Source organism: Anopheles moucheti, chromosome 3 (genome assembly GCF_943734755.1).
Source record: "Anopheles moucheti chromosome 3, idAnoMoucSN_F20_07, whole genome shotgun sequence".
In the NCBI taxonomy this organism is placed as follows: domain Eukaryota; kingdom Metazoa; phylum Arthropoda; class Insecta; order Diptera; family Culicidae; genus Anopheles; species Anopheles moucheti.
In genome coordinates this window covers 37,728,705-37,744,738 of record NC_069141.1, presented here as the reverse complement: position 1 = coordinate 37,744,738, position 16,034 = coordinate 37,728,705, and the positions used below count along the sequence as shown (strand labels likewise).

The 16,034-nt window shown below is 44.8% G+C and overlaps 2 protein-coding genes across 2 annotated transcripts; one reads left to right on the top strand and one right to left on the bottom strand.

Annotated features, from left to right (window-relative positions):
- The first annotated feature begins 11,902 nt into the window (after nucleotides 1-11,902).
- Nucleotides 11,903-13,735, top strand: LOC128303420 (GPI transamidase component PIG-T). The gene is made up of 2 exons (XM_053040363.1): nucleotides 11,903-12,074; nucleotides 12,138-13,735. Exons 1-2 carry the CDS (start codon nucleotides 11,903-11,905, stop codon nucleotides 13,733-13,735), a joined length of 1,770 nt encoding a protein of 589 aa, XP_052896323.1.
- A 71-nt stretch (nucleotides 13,736-13,806) lies between these two features.
- Nucleotides 13,807-15,507, bottom strand: LOC128303599 (cyclin-dependent kinase 9). The gene is made up of 4 exons (XM_053040598.1): nucleotides 15,264-15,507; nucleotides 15,047-15,131; nucleotides 14,719-14,976; nucleotides 13,807-14,618 (listed from the first exon to the last, which is right to left on the bottom strand). Exons 1-4 carry the CDS (start codon nucleotides 15,425-15,427, stop codon nucleotides 13,932-13,934), a joined length of 1,194 nt encoding a protein of 397 aa, XP_052896558.1. The 5' UTR covers nucleotides 15,428-15,507; the 3' UTR covers nucleotides 13,807-13,931.
- Between the last annotated feature and the right edge of the window lie 527 nt (nucleotides 15,508-16,034).

Sequence of the window (16,034 nt, the reverse complement as noted above, 5' to 3'; positions counted from 1 at the left end):
TTGTGCAAACTAGTTCCGGCAGAGTCTGTTGCGGTGTTTACTCTATTTCATCCACCCATCCGGTTCGGTGGTTAATAAAATATGTACCAAAGCCATTTCGGGAAACGCTAAACGATAATTGGTAATGATCTCGTCTCTTGTCTCGCTCTAAATTTTCCGCAGTGGCATAAGAGCACCCGGGTGTTGGAATGAAAAGTACGCATCGAGTAAAAAAGGTTAGGAGGCGATCAGGACGGCGAAAAGGAAAGAGTCAAACATAATCCAAACATACGACGTGTACGTGGTCGATCCGGGCGACAGAATTGGCGCAACTTGCCGTCATTTGGTGGAAATTATATTTAACTTTTCCCGCTTTCCCCGTACGACCGCTTTCACTCTCCATTGAAATTTGGTCTCTGTGGTAGGAGGAACAGGGAAGGCACCGCTGGTTTTCAATGAAGTATCAAATAAATATCGCCAATCGACGTCTGCTCTAGTGGAATGTCAACCAGGAACACCAACCGAGCGAAAGCAGTCGCAGGAAAGCGGATAAATTACATTCAATATAACCACACACACTCTTGTCGATTTTTGTAAAAGAAAAGTTTTCCTTTTTGGCGTGCGTCACTGGTCCCTGTATCACACCCCTATTATTACAGATTTCAATGTTTCTTTTTGCTTTTTACTCGTCTTCTACTCAGTAAAAGCCCTATCAATTGGAACAGGAAATAAAATGAGTACCCTATTCCCGCTTCCAATAGGCTGGTGGCATTTGGTTTCTATTGGTTGTTATCATCATTATTTAACAGGTGAAAACACCGCACTGTACCGGTTTTGAACATCGAAAATAACCATAAAAAAGGAAACCAAAACAATTCCGTTGTGCTACGGGCAAACCATTCCAGGCGAGAGCCCGCCATCTAAAGAAAATGTGATTTTATTTCTTTTCCTTTTATTAGCAATGATGATTGTTTGGCGCACAAAGCTTCGCCCTAAAAACAGTAGGAATACTACTACCGGTACGTAGACATTACACGGACTTTATGGCGAGTGGCGCCAGAGGTAATCGGAGGGCGCCGGGAAAAAAGGAAAATTTGTGGAGAACAAAAGAAAACCAATCGTCACCAAAGTACCTCCCTTTCGCCAATTTGCTGGTGCAAAAATATGGCTCCCGTTGGCGGATTTGTTTCCAGGATTCCTCGAATGTTCAACCACTGCCCAACAGACGTAAGCGTCGCTAAAATCAGTGCCTTAGGATATCACGTGAGTGTGATGTTCGCTTATCGCATGAGAGCAGGAACATAATAGAACAAAAAATATCGGAGGGAAGATTTCATGCATTAATGTAATTTGCTTATATATCACTTAAAATTTAACTGCGCAAAATCTGAGTTAAGTTATGTAACTTTTCCCTAAGTAACCTCGTCACACACGACAATAATCTAATACAAAATTTTCATATTCATATAATTATATGAATATAGTTTCATATATGAATTCATACAAAATTTTGTACTAAGTAGTATGTTTATGTGCCATAGGTAGAAGAGATATTTAGAAACTATCAGAGGGGATTCCGAAACGGGGCGAAATGAGCTTTGAACAGATATTCAACATGCGGCCAATCTTGGATATGAAGGCGAATCAACAGCTTTCAACTCCTTCTACCTCTTCATGGACTTTAAGCCCGCATCGAGCTAAAACTTTTCGATGAAAAGAGCTCCTTTGGAATCCCGACCAAACTTATCAAACGTATGGTCAACGTCATATACCAGGTGACAGTGGATTTTCAAAAATACCTACAAGAACCTGCGCCAAGGAGATGGACTAGATTGACTACTATTCAGCTCTGAACCGTCTCAAGAAACGTCTCCACTCAAAACAGCTGTCACGAAGATCGAAGCAAGGACTATGTAGATACCTTTACAATTCCAATACTCACATACGGCAATGAGTCAGAGATATTGTTCAAAACTGACGAAATCATTTTTAAGCCAAGTTTGAGAGGACGGAGCTCAGTAGAATTTTTGGATATGTGCGGAAGAAGAATGGTCGTGTTGGTATAATAACGAGCTCAGCTCTGTGAGCTGTAGAATGAGCTCACGAATTAGACTCAACATTCCTGTAGAAACCAAGCGTTATAAGCGTTTTTCATTAATTAATTTGACAAATACAAATATTCTAGTGCTAGGATCGATATAAAGCCTCACATTTAGAATTTAAGATGAAATTGAGACCTATATAATGTAATATAGTTGCACATTGATTGGCAAAATGTGATCAAAACATTGTGCAAATTGTTCAAAAAGTTAAGTAATGAGAAATAATTAGGTGTTGAAGAAAAGTTACACATCTTTTAAGCACAACAGGAGAGAGCTTTACAATTCTGAGAAGTTGTGAGTGACTCCGTAGGCTTCAAATATTTTTTTCGTATACTATTTATGCAAAACTCATACCTCTTTCTTAGCTTACCTATTCATCTCCCTGTTACACGTAGTTGCCTCACAACCTTTACCTCCACTGTACGCGAAAGTGATATTTGCTTCCATTGCTGGTCCATTCCAGCATGAAATTTGTGCGGAACATTCACAGGAACTCCATTGAACCGCGAAATCGAGCCTCATGCTGTAAGATTATCCAGCAGAGCAGGAGCAACATGATCGACCTACAGGCATCGGGTCAGGTAGTTGAAGGTATTGAACGCGCATTTCAATACAACCCCTTGGAGTTTTGAACTTTCCACGTATAAAACCACTGCTAAAACTGCCAAAAGCTTATCCCTTCAGCCAAGACCACATGCCTAACGTAACCTCAACATCTCGCCTTATTTCGACAGCGCAATGCTTCACCTTTAGGCTTCATCCTAACCACCACGCTAACCACGGTAGAAGCGAACCGGGTGATAATGACATTTTACCTTTTCGATCTATCTCCAATCCGCCACATCATGCCTCCGAGCGTCAGAAGACGCTAATAGGAATCAGCGACGTGGATGAGATGCAGGGCAACCGTAATGGAACAGGGTGCCGTCAGGGAGAAGTTTTCGTGGCCCCCGCCGAAAAACCCGACGGCGGCCATACTTTGACGGCGGTCAATATCAACTTCTATCCCGGAAGGTGGCAGCGGTGAACGAAGCCGAACGATGATGAAGCTAACAACGCGAGGACTACGGGCGCTGCTGTCTAGGACTCTGGTCGATGGTGTTGAACCAGGTTAGGTTGGGCATGTGGTATGAGAAATCGAAAATTTGTCCGCCAAACACACACCGTGCAGGGCTGGGCTGGTCGTTTTTTTTTCTTTTTAAAGGAACAAGGAACGGGAAAGGTAGCGAAAATGGGACCCCCTGCTGGTTGCACGAACTCAGAGGCACACAAAGGAAAAGTTTCAATCAAATTTCTAACGATTTTTTTTTCTAATTTCGTCCTGCCATCGGTGTTTGCTATGTCTGAGCTGTAGCTGGTGCTGCGCCACATTCGGATAAGGGTGGAGGGTTTTGCATTTCTCTCGTCCTCTGTCCGCCGCTGCCGTCCCATTCCGTGTCCATTGATCGGTTCTATACGGCGAAACATTGAACCTCCCAAAAATCCGGTTCCCTTCCTGAGTTACCACCGGTGCAGGAATCTATCCGGGAACATATTCCCAGGTTCACACGTCACCCCGAAAACGAAGTGGAAATTGTTACTTTATTTTCATAGCATGAGCAAACGGCGAAAAACACCCGCAACAAAGGTTTTCCAACCTTCGCAGCCAGCCCGGTTGCTGGTTTGGTGGGCAACAGGATGGGCAACAGTTACAAGGTTCAGGTCTCCCTCGACAAGCGCCTTACCCGTGTGGTACAACATTTGGCAGCAATATCAAAGGCAAACAATAAAACAATTCGAATTTCCTCCCATTCTAAGCCTCCTCTCGCTCACTCACGCTACGGTACCGCACGTACGGGGACTGACTTTCATTTCTGTGTCTCGATGCCGGTATTGGGGAAAAATGTGAAAAATAAAAGTCAATGTGTACAACGCTTCTTTCTCGGTCCCAAAAATGAAAATAGTCTCAGCACACGACACTGGGTACGCAATGGCAACAGCTGCTGCAGGAATATGGTGTTAGCGATAACAGGGCACCGAAAAAGTAAAAAATATTACCGATAAACGAAAAACGAGCTTTCCGGTTGGGCTGGAGGGTGAGAAATTCTATGACCCCCGCACCGGGAAGGGATAAAGAAATACAAAGATTGTCCTTAAAATAAACGCTGTGCAACAACACCAAAACCAAACAGAGCGAGTGCCGAGTTGACCCACAAACTGTGGATGGGAAAATGGAAAAAAAGGGATAAACAACAATGGCATGTGGATTGTATGTGGATCGATGATTTGTCACGTCACCATTATATCTTCAACAGCCACACCTTGTTGTTTGTTGTTCGGTTGGTTCCACAGTGCACATTCTAACCTACAAAACTTTCGCGCAAAGCGGGCGCGTCCATCACTACAGATAAGTGTATTCGCGTGTGCTTACCGACCTCTGATCCTTTTAGTCAAAGTTGTTTCTCCAATCTTTCTTCTCGAACCGCACACACTCACACACGGCGGAACGATCGCAACAAGGATTTGAAAAATCAAAAATTTCACTGGCCAAAAAAGCTTTTCCCGTTTTTTCCCCTTCCGATTGTGTTCTTGTTGGTGAGCGTAAATAAATACAAAAAAAAAAAAATAAAACGGACACTTCTTCGCTCCCTGGCGCGATCGAGACGAAACGTTCCTTGAATTGCGGTCCCATCATCATCCAGCAGAGGTGTCGGCAAAGTTGGGTTAGAAAACCACCAACACTCTCCGACGATTGCGTAAAACTTTTGTACGCGTGGAGGAAGCTTCGGCGAAAGAATGGCAGTGGCCATCCTGTGGATGCGAAGGTCTGTGGGGTACACGTCACTCGAAGTTCGCGGTGAACCGTATCATGGGAAATATGGAAAAATCGAGGCAAAAGTTTCCCGGGGAACCTCACACGATAGGCTTGTGTGACCGACCGAACGGGCAGAGAACTGGCGAAAGGCGGGGGTTTCGGGTGACGGAAATTCCGAATTCCAAATTCCAAAATACCGAAATACATTTCAAACCCAGCGATTTGCGAACGGATGCTACGGAAAGCTACAAGTCAGCAAGGGGGAAGTCCACCGACTTCTTCTTCACCGGGGCGTTCCTTTTTATTTCTTTGCCGGTTTTGGGATATGCTCGGGACCGGGCTGTGGTTTTCGGGGGCCACATTTCGTGCACAAACGATGAGACCACCCGCCGGTATGGCCACATTTGAATGGCCATTCGGAAAAGACAGCACAGACAGCGGAGACCCGGCGAGCAATGCGAAACCAAAGTCAGTGTGGAATTTTCACAATTTATCATTTCTCCCGTTCATCTAAATTCCTCACATTTTGTGGCCGGATGGCCGGATGGCCGGTGGTCCAATCCTCCAAGGATACATGTGCAAGAACCGGTCGTCGTGTGGCCGGCAGGGAAAACGGGAGCTTTTCTCTTGCTGCATAATGATTGCGCGACTGGTCACCGTGATTTATGTAATCGTTTGCGTTTGCCGGATTCCTCGCTAGTCTAATGATGGGATCTTGTCCCGTGCCTTTGTGGACAGAAATTTTTCATCAAAAACCATTCCCGTTGGACTGTAACGCGGTGGAGCGGGCAACGGGTGTAATCCGCCAAAGGGCACAAGGTCCTTTTGGGACGTTTCGGTAGGTGGTTATTTTTTTATACTATTTTCATATCGCTCGCTCCATCTTTCGCTCCATCTCGCTCACACTCGCTTTAAGCTCGTGCAGTACATGTGGAAAAAAAAGTACGCAACCCAATCCAACAAAGTAGTCCAAAGCCCCCAACGCGGTAGGTAAAGCACCGGCCGGAAGAAACTAAGGGATCAAATCAAGTGTTACCGCGGCATTAACGGTGTAGGTGGGTGATAGGAGGTAAGCCACAAAACTCGCGAAGAGGTACTCAAATGCAGACACTCTAGGGAACAAGGGAAACCTTGCGGATGGTGGTGGCGAGAAGGTGGGCCAGAGTATGAGGAGTGGCTATAGAATAAGCAACATAAAATATAATCGCATCGGCGAAGTATGGTGGCACTGGAAATTACAGTGATGAACAGTTTTTACCGGCATCAATTTTGCTTAAATATTGGAAAAGTAAATTTTACATACAGATAAGCTTATCTGGGAATTTACTAATAATGGTTAATTGTTAAATTAATTAATTAATTTAATTAAAAAAAAACTATTAAATATATTCCTTCGTTTTTATATAAAGATATAAATTATAAATTATCAATGTCAAAACGAATTAAATCATTGTTATCTGTACCGAACTTTGATTATAATAAATATTAACTTTCGGGAGCGGCCCGGTGGCATGATGGTAGCGGAGCCGGTCTTCACACGAACGGACCGGACCAATCCCCCGTAGCAAGGACTGACTATCCGGCTACGTGGTAAACTACGATACGGTCGATACGGCCAGGCCGTTCTAACGAAAAACAAATATTAACTTTCATGGCTTCCTGATTCTGGAGTTTAAGTTTAAAGCATAACTACAACTTAACATAAAATTTTCAAACATTAAGGAAAAAATATCCAGCTACGGTTAAATAACGGTTGGTCTAGCAAAACCAGAGCAACTTCTTTAAATGATGGAATAAAGGAGGAATGTCGAATATTTAAACGAGACGAGAATCTTTAAAGTGTTTCGATTTACGCAGCTTTTCATATGTCTTCAATTTATGAAGGTTCTTTATAAAAGTATCAACAGGTGCCAGGTTAAACAAAACTCGTATCAATAAAATTTTATCGGAGGATGCGTAAAATCTCTTTGGTGGATACCTTACCAAGAGAATGAGTTACAAAATTAGTGATTTCAATTGAAGAAAATCTAAAACGAAGAAATTCTTCGTAAGTGAATGTCTTGTAAGCAACGATTAGCAACATTGCCCATATAACCATGTAAAAATCATGTTTTACAACGAAAATCGGTCACCCACTGTATCGGTCCAGTGCGAAGGTGTGTTACATGGTTGGCCAATCACTTCATTCCATTACCATTTGCCATAAACGATCCAAATGGATGCCCGAAATCCGAACATTCCGGCATTCCAGCGGCGCGGGCATGAAGATGACGACAATGGGAAGGAATGTTGGTCGAATCCACTTGAGAGTCCTTCGCCGGTGACATCCTACGACAACGGCGACGACATTTGATGACGTTTGTTAAGGGAACGATATTACTTGGGCTGGCTGCAGCCTCTGCCCGGCTGCTTCTCCCGATGCCTTTGCCCGTGTTTTGTCGTCCATTGTCTTCTGTTCTGTCGCTGGGACGTCGCTGGTTGACGTTATTTATGCGGGTGGTATAGTTCAACGGTGGTCAATGGTAACACCCGGCAGGGAGAAAACGTAGAACCGGGAGAAGTGTAGTGCTAAGTCAAGCATAAATGTAGCCGAACTGCCTGGGATGGGGAGGAGGGTAAGCGAAACACTCATCACTCCCTCCGTTCGCTCATCATTTCGTGTTATTTGCATCGCAAATCAAATTCCGATTTCCATTTCGTCATTTTTGGCAGACGCAAGAGGAAAAGACGAAATACCGGGGGTGGAGCAACAAAAAAAAGAGAAACCTACAACAGCAAATTGTAATACTAAAGGACCACTTCTGACTGCCTGCCTTGCCTCTAGCGTCGGTTCGCTCGGTGGTCTATCCACCTTAGGCATTTGCAATGATCCATCAACGAGCAACGAGCCCCGCAGTGAAGGGATCGTCGTAACTCCAAACGAACGGAACGGAATCCCATCAAGCGTGAGAAACAGACGAGAAACGGTGGAATTGTCAGCTCTCTGCGCCGGAAGAACGTATACCGATTCTGCTCCATCAATATCACTTTACTGCACGAGGTAACTTGGTGCGCTGCTGCTGCTGCTGCTGGGTTTTTATGCTTTGTATGCAAAACGCTATCAAATGAGTTGCTGAGTGGGTTTTTCCTTCGACCTTCGATTGTATCCCGGTCGACGAAATGACCCACCAGCAAGGACGGGAGAACGAAATTTTGGTCCGGGAAACGGAGGGTGCATTCCTGTAAATTTGATGACCGTGGAATGGAAGCGTATTTTGTCAGGGACAAAACAAAAGCAAGCTGCCAACGAACCGACAATCTCCGCATCGAAGTGTCCACTTTAAGTTTAAATCAAAATTCAACAACACATTTCTCTTACCTTATTTGAGATGCTAACGGATGACTAGTGGTAGCTTAACTTCTTCAAAATGAACGTCGCACTGGGCACGAAAAACAGAGCGTAGATAAACCGAAAAACATCCAACGTCCTTCAAAGTCCTTTCCGTAGGATGACAACACTCGTTATCGGACGAATTCAGAGGCACACACCAGCAGTTGTTTGGTTTCTGTTTGTGTCCACGTTTGTGCCGCCAACTCTCGGCCTACTATTTCACAACCAGCTTTCAAAATCCATCAAACGTTCATCGCGAACCCTTCGGCCCGTCCAGCCCTACCACAAGTGTTTCTGTGATGGAGCACTGGCGATAGCAACGGATACGCAGCGAAGAAAAGCCCACAAAAGTGAACTGACACAAACGTACAGCGACACACTCCCGCAACTCTCACTTTGATTTTGCTTGATTGATTTGACGCTAATTTATCGACTCAACTACGCGCGTCGCACGTCACCCACCACGGGTGGACCAATTTTCACTTCATTACAAACGCACACGTCGGCGAGAGTTTTCGGACGACGGTCCGCACACACACACACACACACAGAATTCACACAGCACCATCAACCGGGTAAGTGTACTTTGTTGTCATGAGCCAAGTAACACAAATGTCTCCCCCTCCCCGCTTATCAGGCGAGCGATGTAAAATGGGCCGGAATTTACAAAATTGCTCTTCCCGTGCGATACCGCCGTTCCCATCCGGTGGCGCAACTCCCTTGGGTCTGCTTCCCCTTAACACACCTTCCAGCGGTGATGTTCGTACATTCGCAAGAAAACGTCCAGCGCGGTTGACAGCCAATCGAGGACTAAAAGCATCTACTTACAGCGAAACTGGTTGCATATACTGAGAGCTTTCCCGCAGGTACGGAACGGTTCAGAGCGGCAGCTGTTTGCTCACTAGACATGCGTCGACGATGGTACCCGAATGGGCGAACCACATGGTTGCCGAGCAGCACCGGATGATCTCGTGAGGTGTCCTTGTGGTAACTCCCGCATCATTTTGTGCACAGTGCATTTTTGTCCTTCTCCTTCGAATGTGCGCCGCCACGGTACGAGGCTTTTTGTTTACAAGCCGACAGCGGAACACGAAGACAGCGACGAGATGCACGGCTTGCGATGCCATGGTTATGGCGTTTCGTCCACCGTTCCGGAGTGCCACGTGCTCGCTGTGGGACGACTCGGAAATGCACGCCAACTTCGTTCCGAGCACTCGGTGCCCATAGATATGCAGAGCCTATACGCGAAAGAGAAAGGAAACCAGAAGGAGAAACTATCAACAAAAATAAACACCTTCAAGAAAAGCTTTCTCGGGGTACGCACCACAAAGGATGAGGTGAGCAAAAAGGGAAGAAATCCTTCCGGACTACCGTGGTGTATGGAAATGATGTACGATAAAGGTGACATATTACCACTTTAACCCACTCCATATTCAGCAGCCACAGCCGGGTTCGAAGAACAGACGCTTTCCATAACGATTACACCGTACGTCCGCAAAGTAAAACCCCAAACGCCAACTGACATTCATTCATTCAGCCGCCACGTAAAAGACCTATCTGGAGATAATTGGAAATGAAAAAGAACACTTTACCCAAGATGTCGGCGTTGGGTAGAGATTCCGGGTTTTGCGGCACACCGTGTCCCTAAAAAGGTGTGAAAAGGACTTGGACGTATCTTGCATGCGCTACACTGCCAGATATCACAGTTTGGCGGTGAGCAGCTCTGGATGAAATGATGATGATGATCGTGACAGGATGAATTTATTTTCCCTACCCCCGCCTTGTTTGCGATGTACACGCTTTATTGAATGAGATCCGTTCATCATTCAACCGTCGCGCTTAGAAGCAGGCACTACATTCTGTCTGCTGTCTGTGAGGTGAAGATTGTTCTTAACACTCGGAAAAAGGGACACATTGAATATGAATTTCTATCGCAAACGCATCTTATAAGCTCTAGACAACTGCACAATGAGGCTGGTAAAGTAATGCTTCTTGTATATTCGCTTCGTATTTCTAAAGGTGTTTTGAAGGTGTAAATACTGAGCGTATTTCAAAGAGCTTGATGTAGAAAAAAAGACAGAATTTCAATGAATACATTTCAAATATCACCACGAGCGCATGCAACCGCAATATACTCGATGCAAATTGCGCAGCTTTCATGCTTTCACTTGGAGTTGGAGTGTTTTGATATAATAAAAATACAACATGCATAATTCATAACATTGTTGAAAAATGTTAATGGATAACTCGAATTTAGTATGCAGGATCGATGCAAATTGGAAGCTTGATTGTTTTGAAGAGAATTAAAAATACTGATATGATCAATTTCGATCAAACCTTATCAAAGTTGAACAAGGACATAATATTAAATTAATTAACCAATTACATCAGAGATAAACGAAATCCTAATATAAATGTCATTAATCTTTGTAGTCTTTCTAGAAATCCCTCAGACCGAAGTTCTACGACATTATCTTCTTTTACTATCTTCAATACTCGATATATATCCGAAGTACTATAATTCAAACTTTGCATTCATATTTTTTACAAACCCTACGCAAACGTCACATAAACTGTTCTCTGTTGTTTATAGTCATCTCTATTAATCGCAAAATCACTTCTGCATTTAGCTAATATATCGCGGCACCTTTACGACAACTTAATATGGTATACCTTCCCGTGTGCTCCGTACGGTTCTGCTACGGTGATTCTGCGGATTCTGCTGCGTTTAGATTGTCACTACTAGAAACGGGTGAGGTTCTATTACCTTGCTCATGCTAAGATCAACTTGCTCGGCATCTAATATGATTGCATCCAACCGATATCCGACCTTTTCAGCCTGAAAAATCGATGTCGATGTTGTTCTAGGTACTTTCCAAGCATCCGTCTCGCAGTACTTCAAGATCATCTCACACCATAGGCTTCAACATGTTCGGGATAATTTCAATCTAGCAATTCCATAGGAACTGTTTCTGGTCGACGCTCGGATCGATTTTCCCGATCTAGGTCTGTGTTTCCTAAAGTTCCGTTTTCGAAAATGGGTTTCCTATAACTTAAGTTATTCACTCACCTTATCCTTCAATGGTCAGGATGGTTGTATAATCGGAATTACTGATTTGTCAATTTCCACGTGCATATTGATTGTTGTTTTAAAAGTTTTCTCACGATCAAATGGCAAACAAGGAATGGCTGTTCGTGTGCGTCCGCCACGCGGCTACGTATTTTGTCCAGATTTCATTTCAACAACAATCACCAGTTTTCGAACGTTCTCGACGACGATATTACACTTTTGTCGGGTGCTTTTGATACTTCCGATTGGTCGAGTTTTTTACCTTTATCGATAACCTTTTCAAATTTTCCTTGTTCCTCTCTAGTTCTTGTTTAATGTTGTTGATGGCTCGTATAAAAACGTTAGACCGTCTAGTGGTACCACAGGTCACTACCGTTCGTGTTTTTGCGGAATGCCGTTGTTTATATTTACCGGAACCACGTCTGGAACCATTGTTCTAAATCGGAGAATTCAACTCTGCAGTATATTTGCGGCGTATAAATTTTCATCAAATGACAGCCATTTAGAACAACAAAAAAAATAGGTAAACAACAACTGTGTTTGAGTGCAAAATAATAGCCGCTCCTTGCGGTTTTTTCGGAATTTTAATGTGGAAATTTATACTATGGAACGTACTGGCGCTGGCCTTGTTGAAAGGTAGCAATGCAGAGTTTTCGGACGTCTTCGACGAGGAAATGTTTGTAAAGCCGCTGTCGGATAAATTTGTCTATAGCTACTTTCAATTCACTACACGATGGGAGCTGGGCAAGAACGATAGCAGTACGTAAGGATGTTCAATTCGGTACAAACTGCAACGCTAAAATGATTGTTGTATTCTTTTAGTGCTTCATACGAACCTGGTATCGCGTCCATTGGCCGAGTTGTTCTATCACTTCGGTGTTCAAGAGCTACACCTTAGCTTCACGTACGGTTTGTGGCGGTACGAATCATGGGGCTACCCGGTAACCGATGCCGGTCCAGGAGCAGAGGTATGGGCCTGGTTCGAACCAACATCCGACCGTGCATCTATCGATCATCGTTGGAAGATGCTCTGCGGTACGCTTTCGGGGCTGTTTTGCGCATCGTTGAGCTTCATCGATCCGAGCAATACGTACGAGCCGGTCTATACATTGAGACCGCAAACACATCACTTTCCGGGACAACCGGAACCAATCCTTCGCTATGCTGCGTTGCCTCGTGAAATAGTATGCACGGAAAATTTGACACCCTGGGCAAAGCTGCTACCGTGTCGTTCGCGAGAAGGTCTGGTGTCGCTGCTGGTGCCCGATAGCATTTACTCGAGCAATTATCATTCGCTCGGTGTACACATGCGGAAACTTTGTGCCGATGCGGAATGTAGCGAATTTCAGCTGGAGGTGAAACAGACTGTTAGCGTGGTGCAGGATTTAAGGCTATTTGGCGGAACGAGTTGGTCACTGCGTAAGCTTTTCGGTCAGGGGATGGAAGGTTCGTGTGCTTTAGCAACGACCAGCAACGTGTACATCGACGTCACGGACAACAGTGGCATCGAAGTGTCACAGAAGGCAGACGAAACGATTCTCTCGGTACGGGGTGGTACACGCACCGAACTTCAACGCTTCGATGTAAAACAGTTCGAAGCTGTTATGGCTAAGGGTCGTCGGGCAATGTTCAACGTGGCTGTAATGGACAAACGTGATCCAAATGTTATTGTAGTAGCTGGACCACCGCCGATTTTTGCCAAACGATTCATCCTGGGCGTCGGTCAAGAGCGAGGCAAAATCGTTACTCACATCACGAACGCCCACTGGGGAGCGCTGGATTTGATCGTGTTCGAAAATATTCCCTGGTTTGTTCCGATTTATCTGCACACACTATCCATCCGACATGGAGCAGTACGCATCGAACCTGCCTTCCTGCATTACACGCCCGGTGTCCAGCGCGAGCGTCCTTACGGGCTGGAAGTAGCGTTCCGGATTCCGGCGCGTGCTACCGTCGAGCTTTCGATCGATTTCGATTACATCTTCCTCAAGTGGCAAGAGTACCCGCCCGATGCAAACCACGGTCACTACATTCCATCGTCGATCATCTCTCTGCTGTTGCCCTCCGCTCGCAACTACACGTCCATTCCACGCGAAGCTGCTCTCTTCCGCGACTCGTTCAACGCCACACAGCTGGCAGGATATTTTCTACAGATACGAACCGAGTCATTGCTACTGACGCTTCCGACGCCAGATTTTAGCATGCCGTACAATGTGATTTGTTTGGCCTGTACCGTGGTGGCACTCGCCTTCGGTCCAATACACAACATCTCGACCAAGCGGATCGTTGCGAAGGGCAGAGAAGCGTCCAAGACATCGCTTGGTGAGAAGGTGAAGCAATTCTTCAAAAGTAAATCGAAAAAAGCCAAAGAAGAACAAACCGCTAGCACGGAGGACTTAAATGCGCCCGATACAGAATAAAGGCACTAGTCAAACGTAAACAAAATGCCGTTTTGAGTCTACAATTCCAACACTCTGATACGTATCCTAGTAAATGTATTTTATTGAAATAGTAAAGGTGACCTCTTACGATGGGTCACTAAGTCTTATGTATGTAAACATCATGCGGCACATGATCCTCGACGGGCAGCGGGATGGAATTTTCTGGCATCTACGCCTAGTACACCCTATCCTGATAGCTATTGTCCTGCGGTTTTGCCTGCATATTCACCATCTGTTGCTGGTAGTGCCGTATGTGTCCCGGCCGTCTGGGCGGCGTCAGATACTCAAACATGCTCTGCGTGTGCTGAGACAACATCTTGCTCAAATCGCACGGCATTGGATCGGTCCAGAAGAAGTCATGGTTGAGGGCAGTATCCGCATCGATACGCTTTTTCGGGTCCAACATCAGCAGATAGTCGAGCAGATCGATACCGTGTGGGTCTTTTACGTACGGGCGTAGTCGCTCGCGCACTTTTCGCTTGTGTCCCATCGGAAGTTCCATCTTGTGGAACAGCTCTAGGTTTTCCACATCCGCCCAAACATCGTTCGTGAACGAACCGCACAGCTGGGAGATGAGAATGAGCTGCTGCTGTTCGGTGGCACCTTGCATGATGGGTGATCGGGTCCACATTTCGGCCATGATACAACCCGCACCCCACATATCGACCGGTGGACCGTAGTTACGATCACCGAGCAGCAGTTCCGGTGGCCGGTACCAAAGCGTCACCACACGGTTGGTGTATCGATTCGGTAAACCGTTCTTTGATACGCTAAATGCACGAGCAAGCCCAAAGTCGGCCAGCTTCAGGACTCCGTTTTTCGTTATCAACACGTTCGCTGCCTTCATGTCACGGTGCAGGATCTGTAGAAAAAGTAAACCATCGATTGATTAATGAGAAGAAGTTGAAATCCTGAAGCTCGAACTACTATTCTGAACTATTCCTCGACGATTAAGCCCATACCTTATTGCTGTGAATGTAGTACAGGCCGTTTAGCAACTGCTGCATGACCTTTTTAATTTCGCCTAGATTAAACTTCACATTAATGTTGGACAACAATCCGGCCAGATCGTGCTCACAAAAATCAAACACCAGATAGAACGTGGAGCGATAGCGATTCTGTACGGTGGCCTTGGTGCGACAAATTTCAATCAAGTTTACCACATTCTCGTGCTTTAGTAACTGAAGAATACGAATTTCGCGCAATGCCGTAATCGGGAACTAAAACAAAGGAATCCAAATTAATCTGAGGTGCTGAACGTTTTGTTACCCGGTGGTAAGTTATACTTACGCCTTCTTTTTCATTTTCCATGAGCACCTTTTTGAGTGCGACAAACTTTTTGGTCGATTTCTTTTCCCTCGCCTTAAACACCTCCCTTTCGTGTTCGTCGGATGGAAGGTTGCATCACCGGCCGGATCCGTCAGGAGCAGGCAAGAAAAGCATACCAAAGAACCGTATGAATGAAGGTGCCGGTCCATCGTACCTAACGGCATCCAGCACAACTCACCCGAAAGTTCCTTGGCCGATTTTGGTTACCTTCTCGTACTTGCTTGACTCATCGCAATACGGGAAGTCGTAGTTTTCGATGTACTTTTGCTTGTCAGCCAAACTGAGCATGGTGCTTGATGTCGACATTTGTCCGCTGGTGCTGGAATGTTCAGTTGTGCTCATGCTGACACGGGCAGCAAATGTGGGAATAAATACGCTTTCTTTAATCTCTCGCTTGTAAAACTTTTGCTTTTCCGACGTGTTTTAGTTGATGTTTGTGTTTTTCGGTAGTGGTGGTAGGTTTTGACATTTCGGAACAATAGTTCTTGCTACTGTCAAAAAAGTGACAGCACTCCGAACGCTGGATGGGAACTACTGTTCCGCGTTGAGAATCCATTTTAAACCAAACGTTAGTTGAATGATCGTAATATACTTTAAATTAGTAGTTGAATGCAAACGGAGCAATTAAAATCATGTAGTTGTATAATAATTGTAGGGCTAAAACAATTTTGTAAGTAGCACTTTTCCTCACTTTTCTATAAGCTCCTACCTTGCGTAATCCTGATGTTTTCGTAATTGAGAGATATATATGAATATGAAGATATATATGAATATGAGAAAAATATGAAATGAGCATTTCATTTTACCTACCACTGTAGTTTTAGTACAATACAAATTCAAATTGACTGTTGCTAGATTCAATTTTCAAAAGAATCATAAAGCACGATTATAAATTCCACGATCAAGATGGGCTGCATTTCTTTCATTTCAAGTAAGAACATACACAATT

Excerpts from the sequence above, each read along its gene's own strand:
- LOC128303420 (XM_053040363.1), top strand. The coding sequence starts at position 11,903 with ATGTGGAAATTTATACTATGGAACGTACTGGCGCTGGCCTTGTTGAAA. Across the intron at positions 12,075-12,137 it reads GCTGGGCAAGAACGATAGCA|TGCTTCATACGAACCTGGTA; the intron begins GTACGTAAGGAT and ends GTATTCTTTTAG.
- LOC128303599 (XM_053040598.1), bottom strand. The coding sequence starts at position 15,427 with ATGAGCACAACTGAACATTCCAGCACCAGCGGACAAATGTCGACATCA. Across the intron at positions 15,132-15,263 it reads ATCGGCCAAGGAACTTTCGG|GGAGGTGTTTAAGGCGAGGG; the intron begins GTGAGTTGTGCT and ends CGAACACGAAAG. Across the intron at positions 14,977-15,046 it reads TGGAAAATGAAAAAGAAGGC|TTCCCGATTACGGCATTGCG; the intron begins GTAAGTATAACT and ends CCTTTGTTTTAG.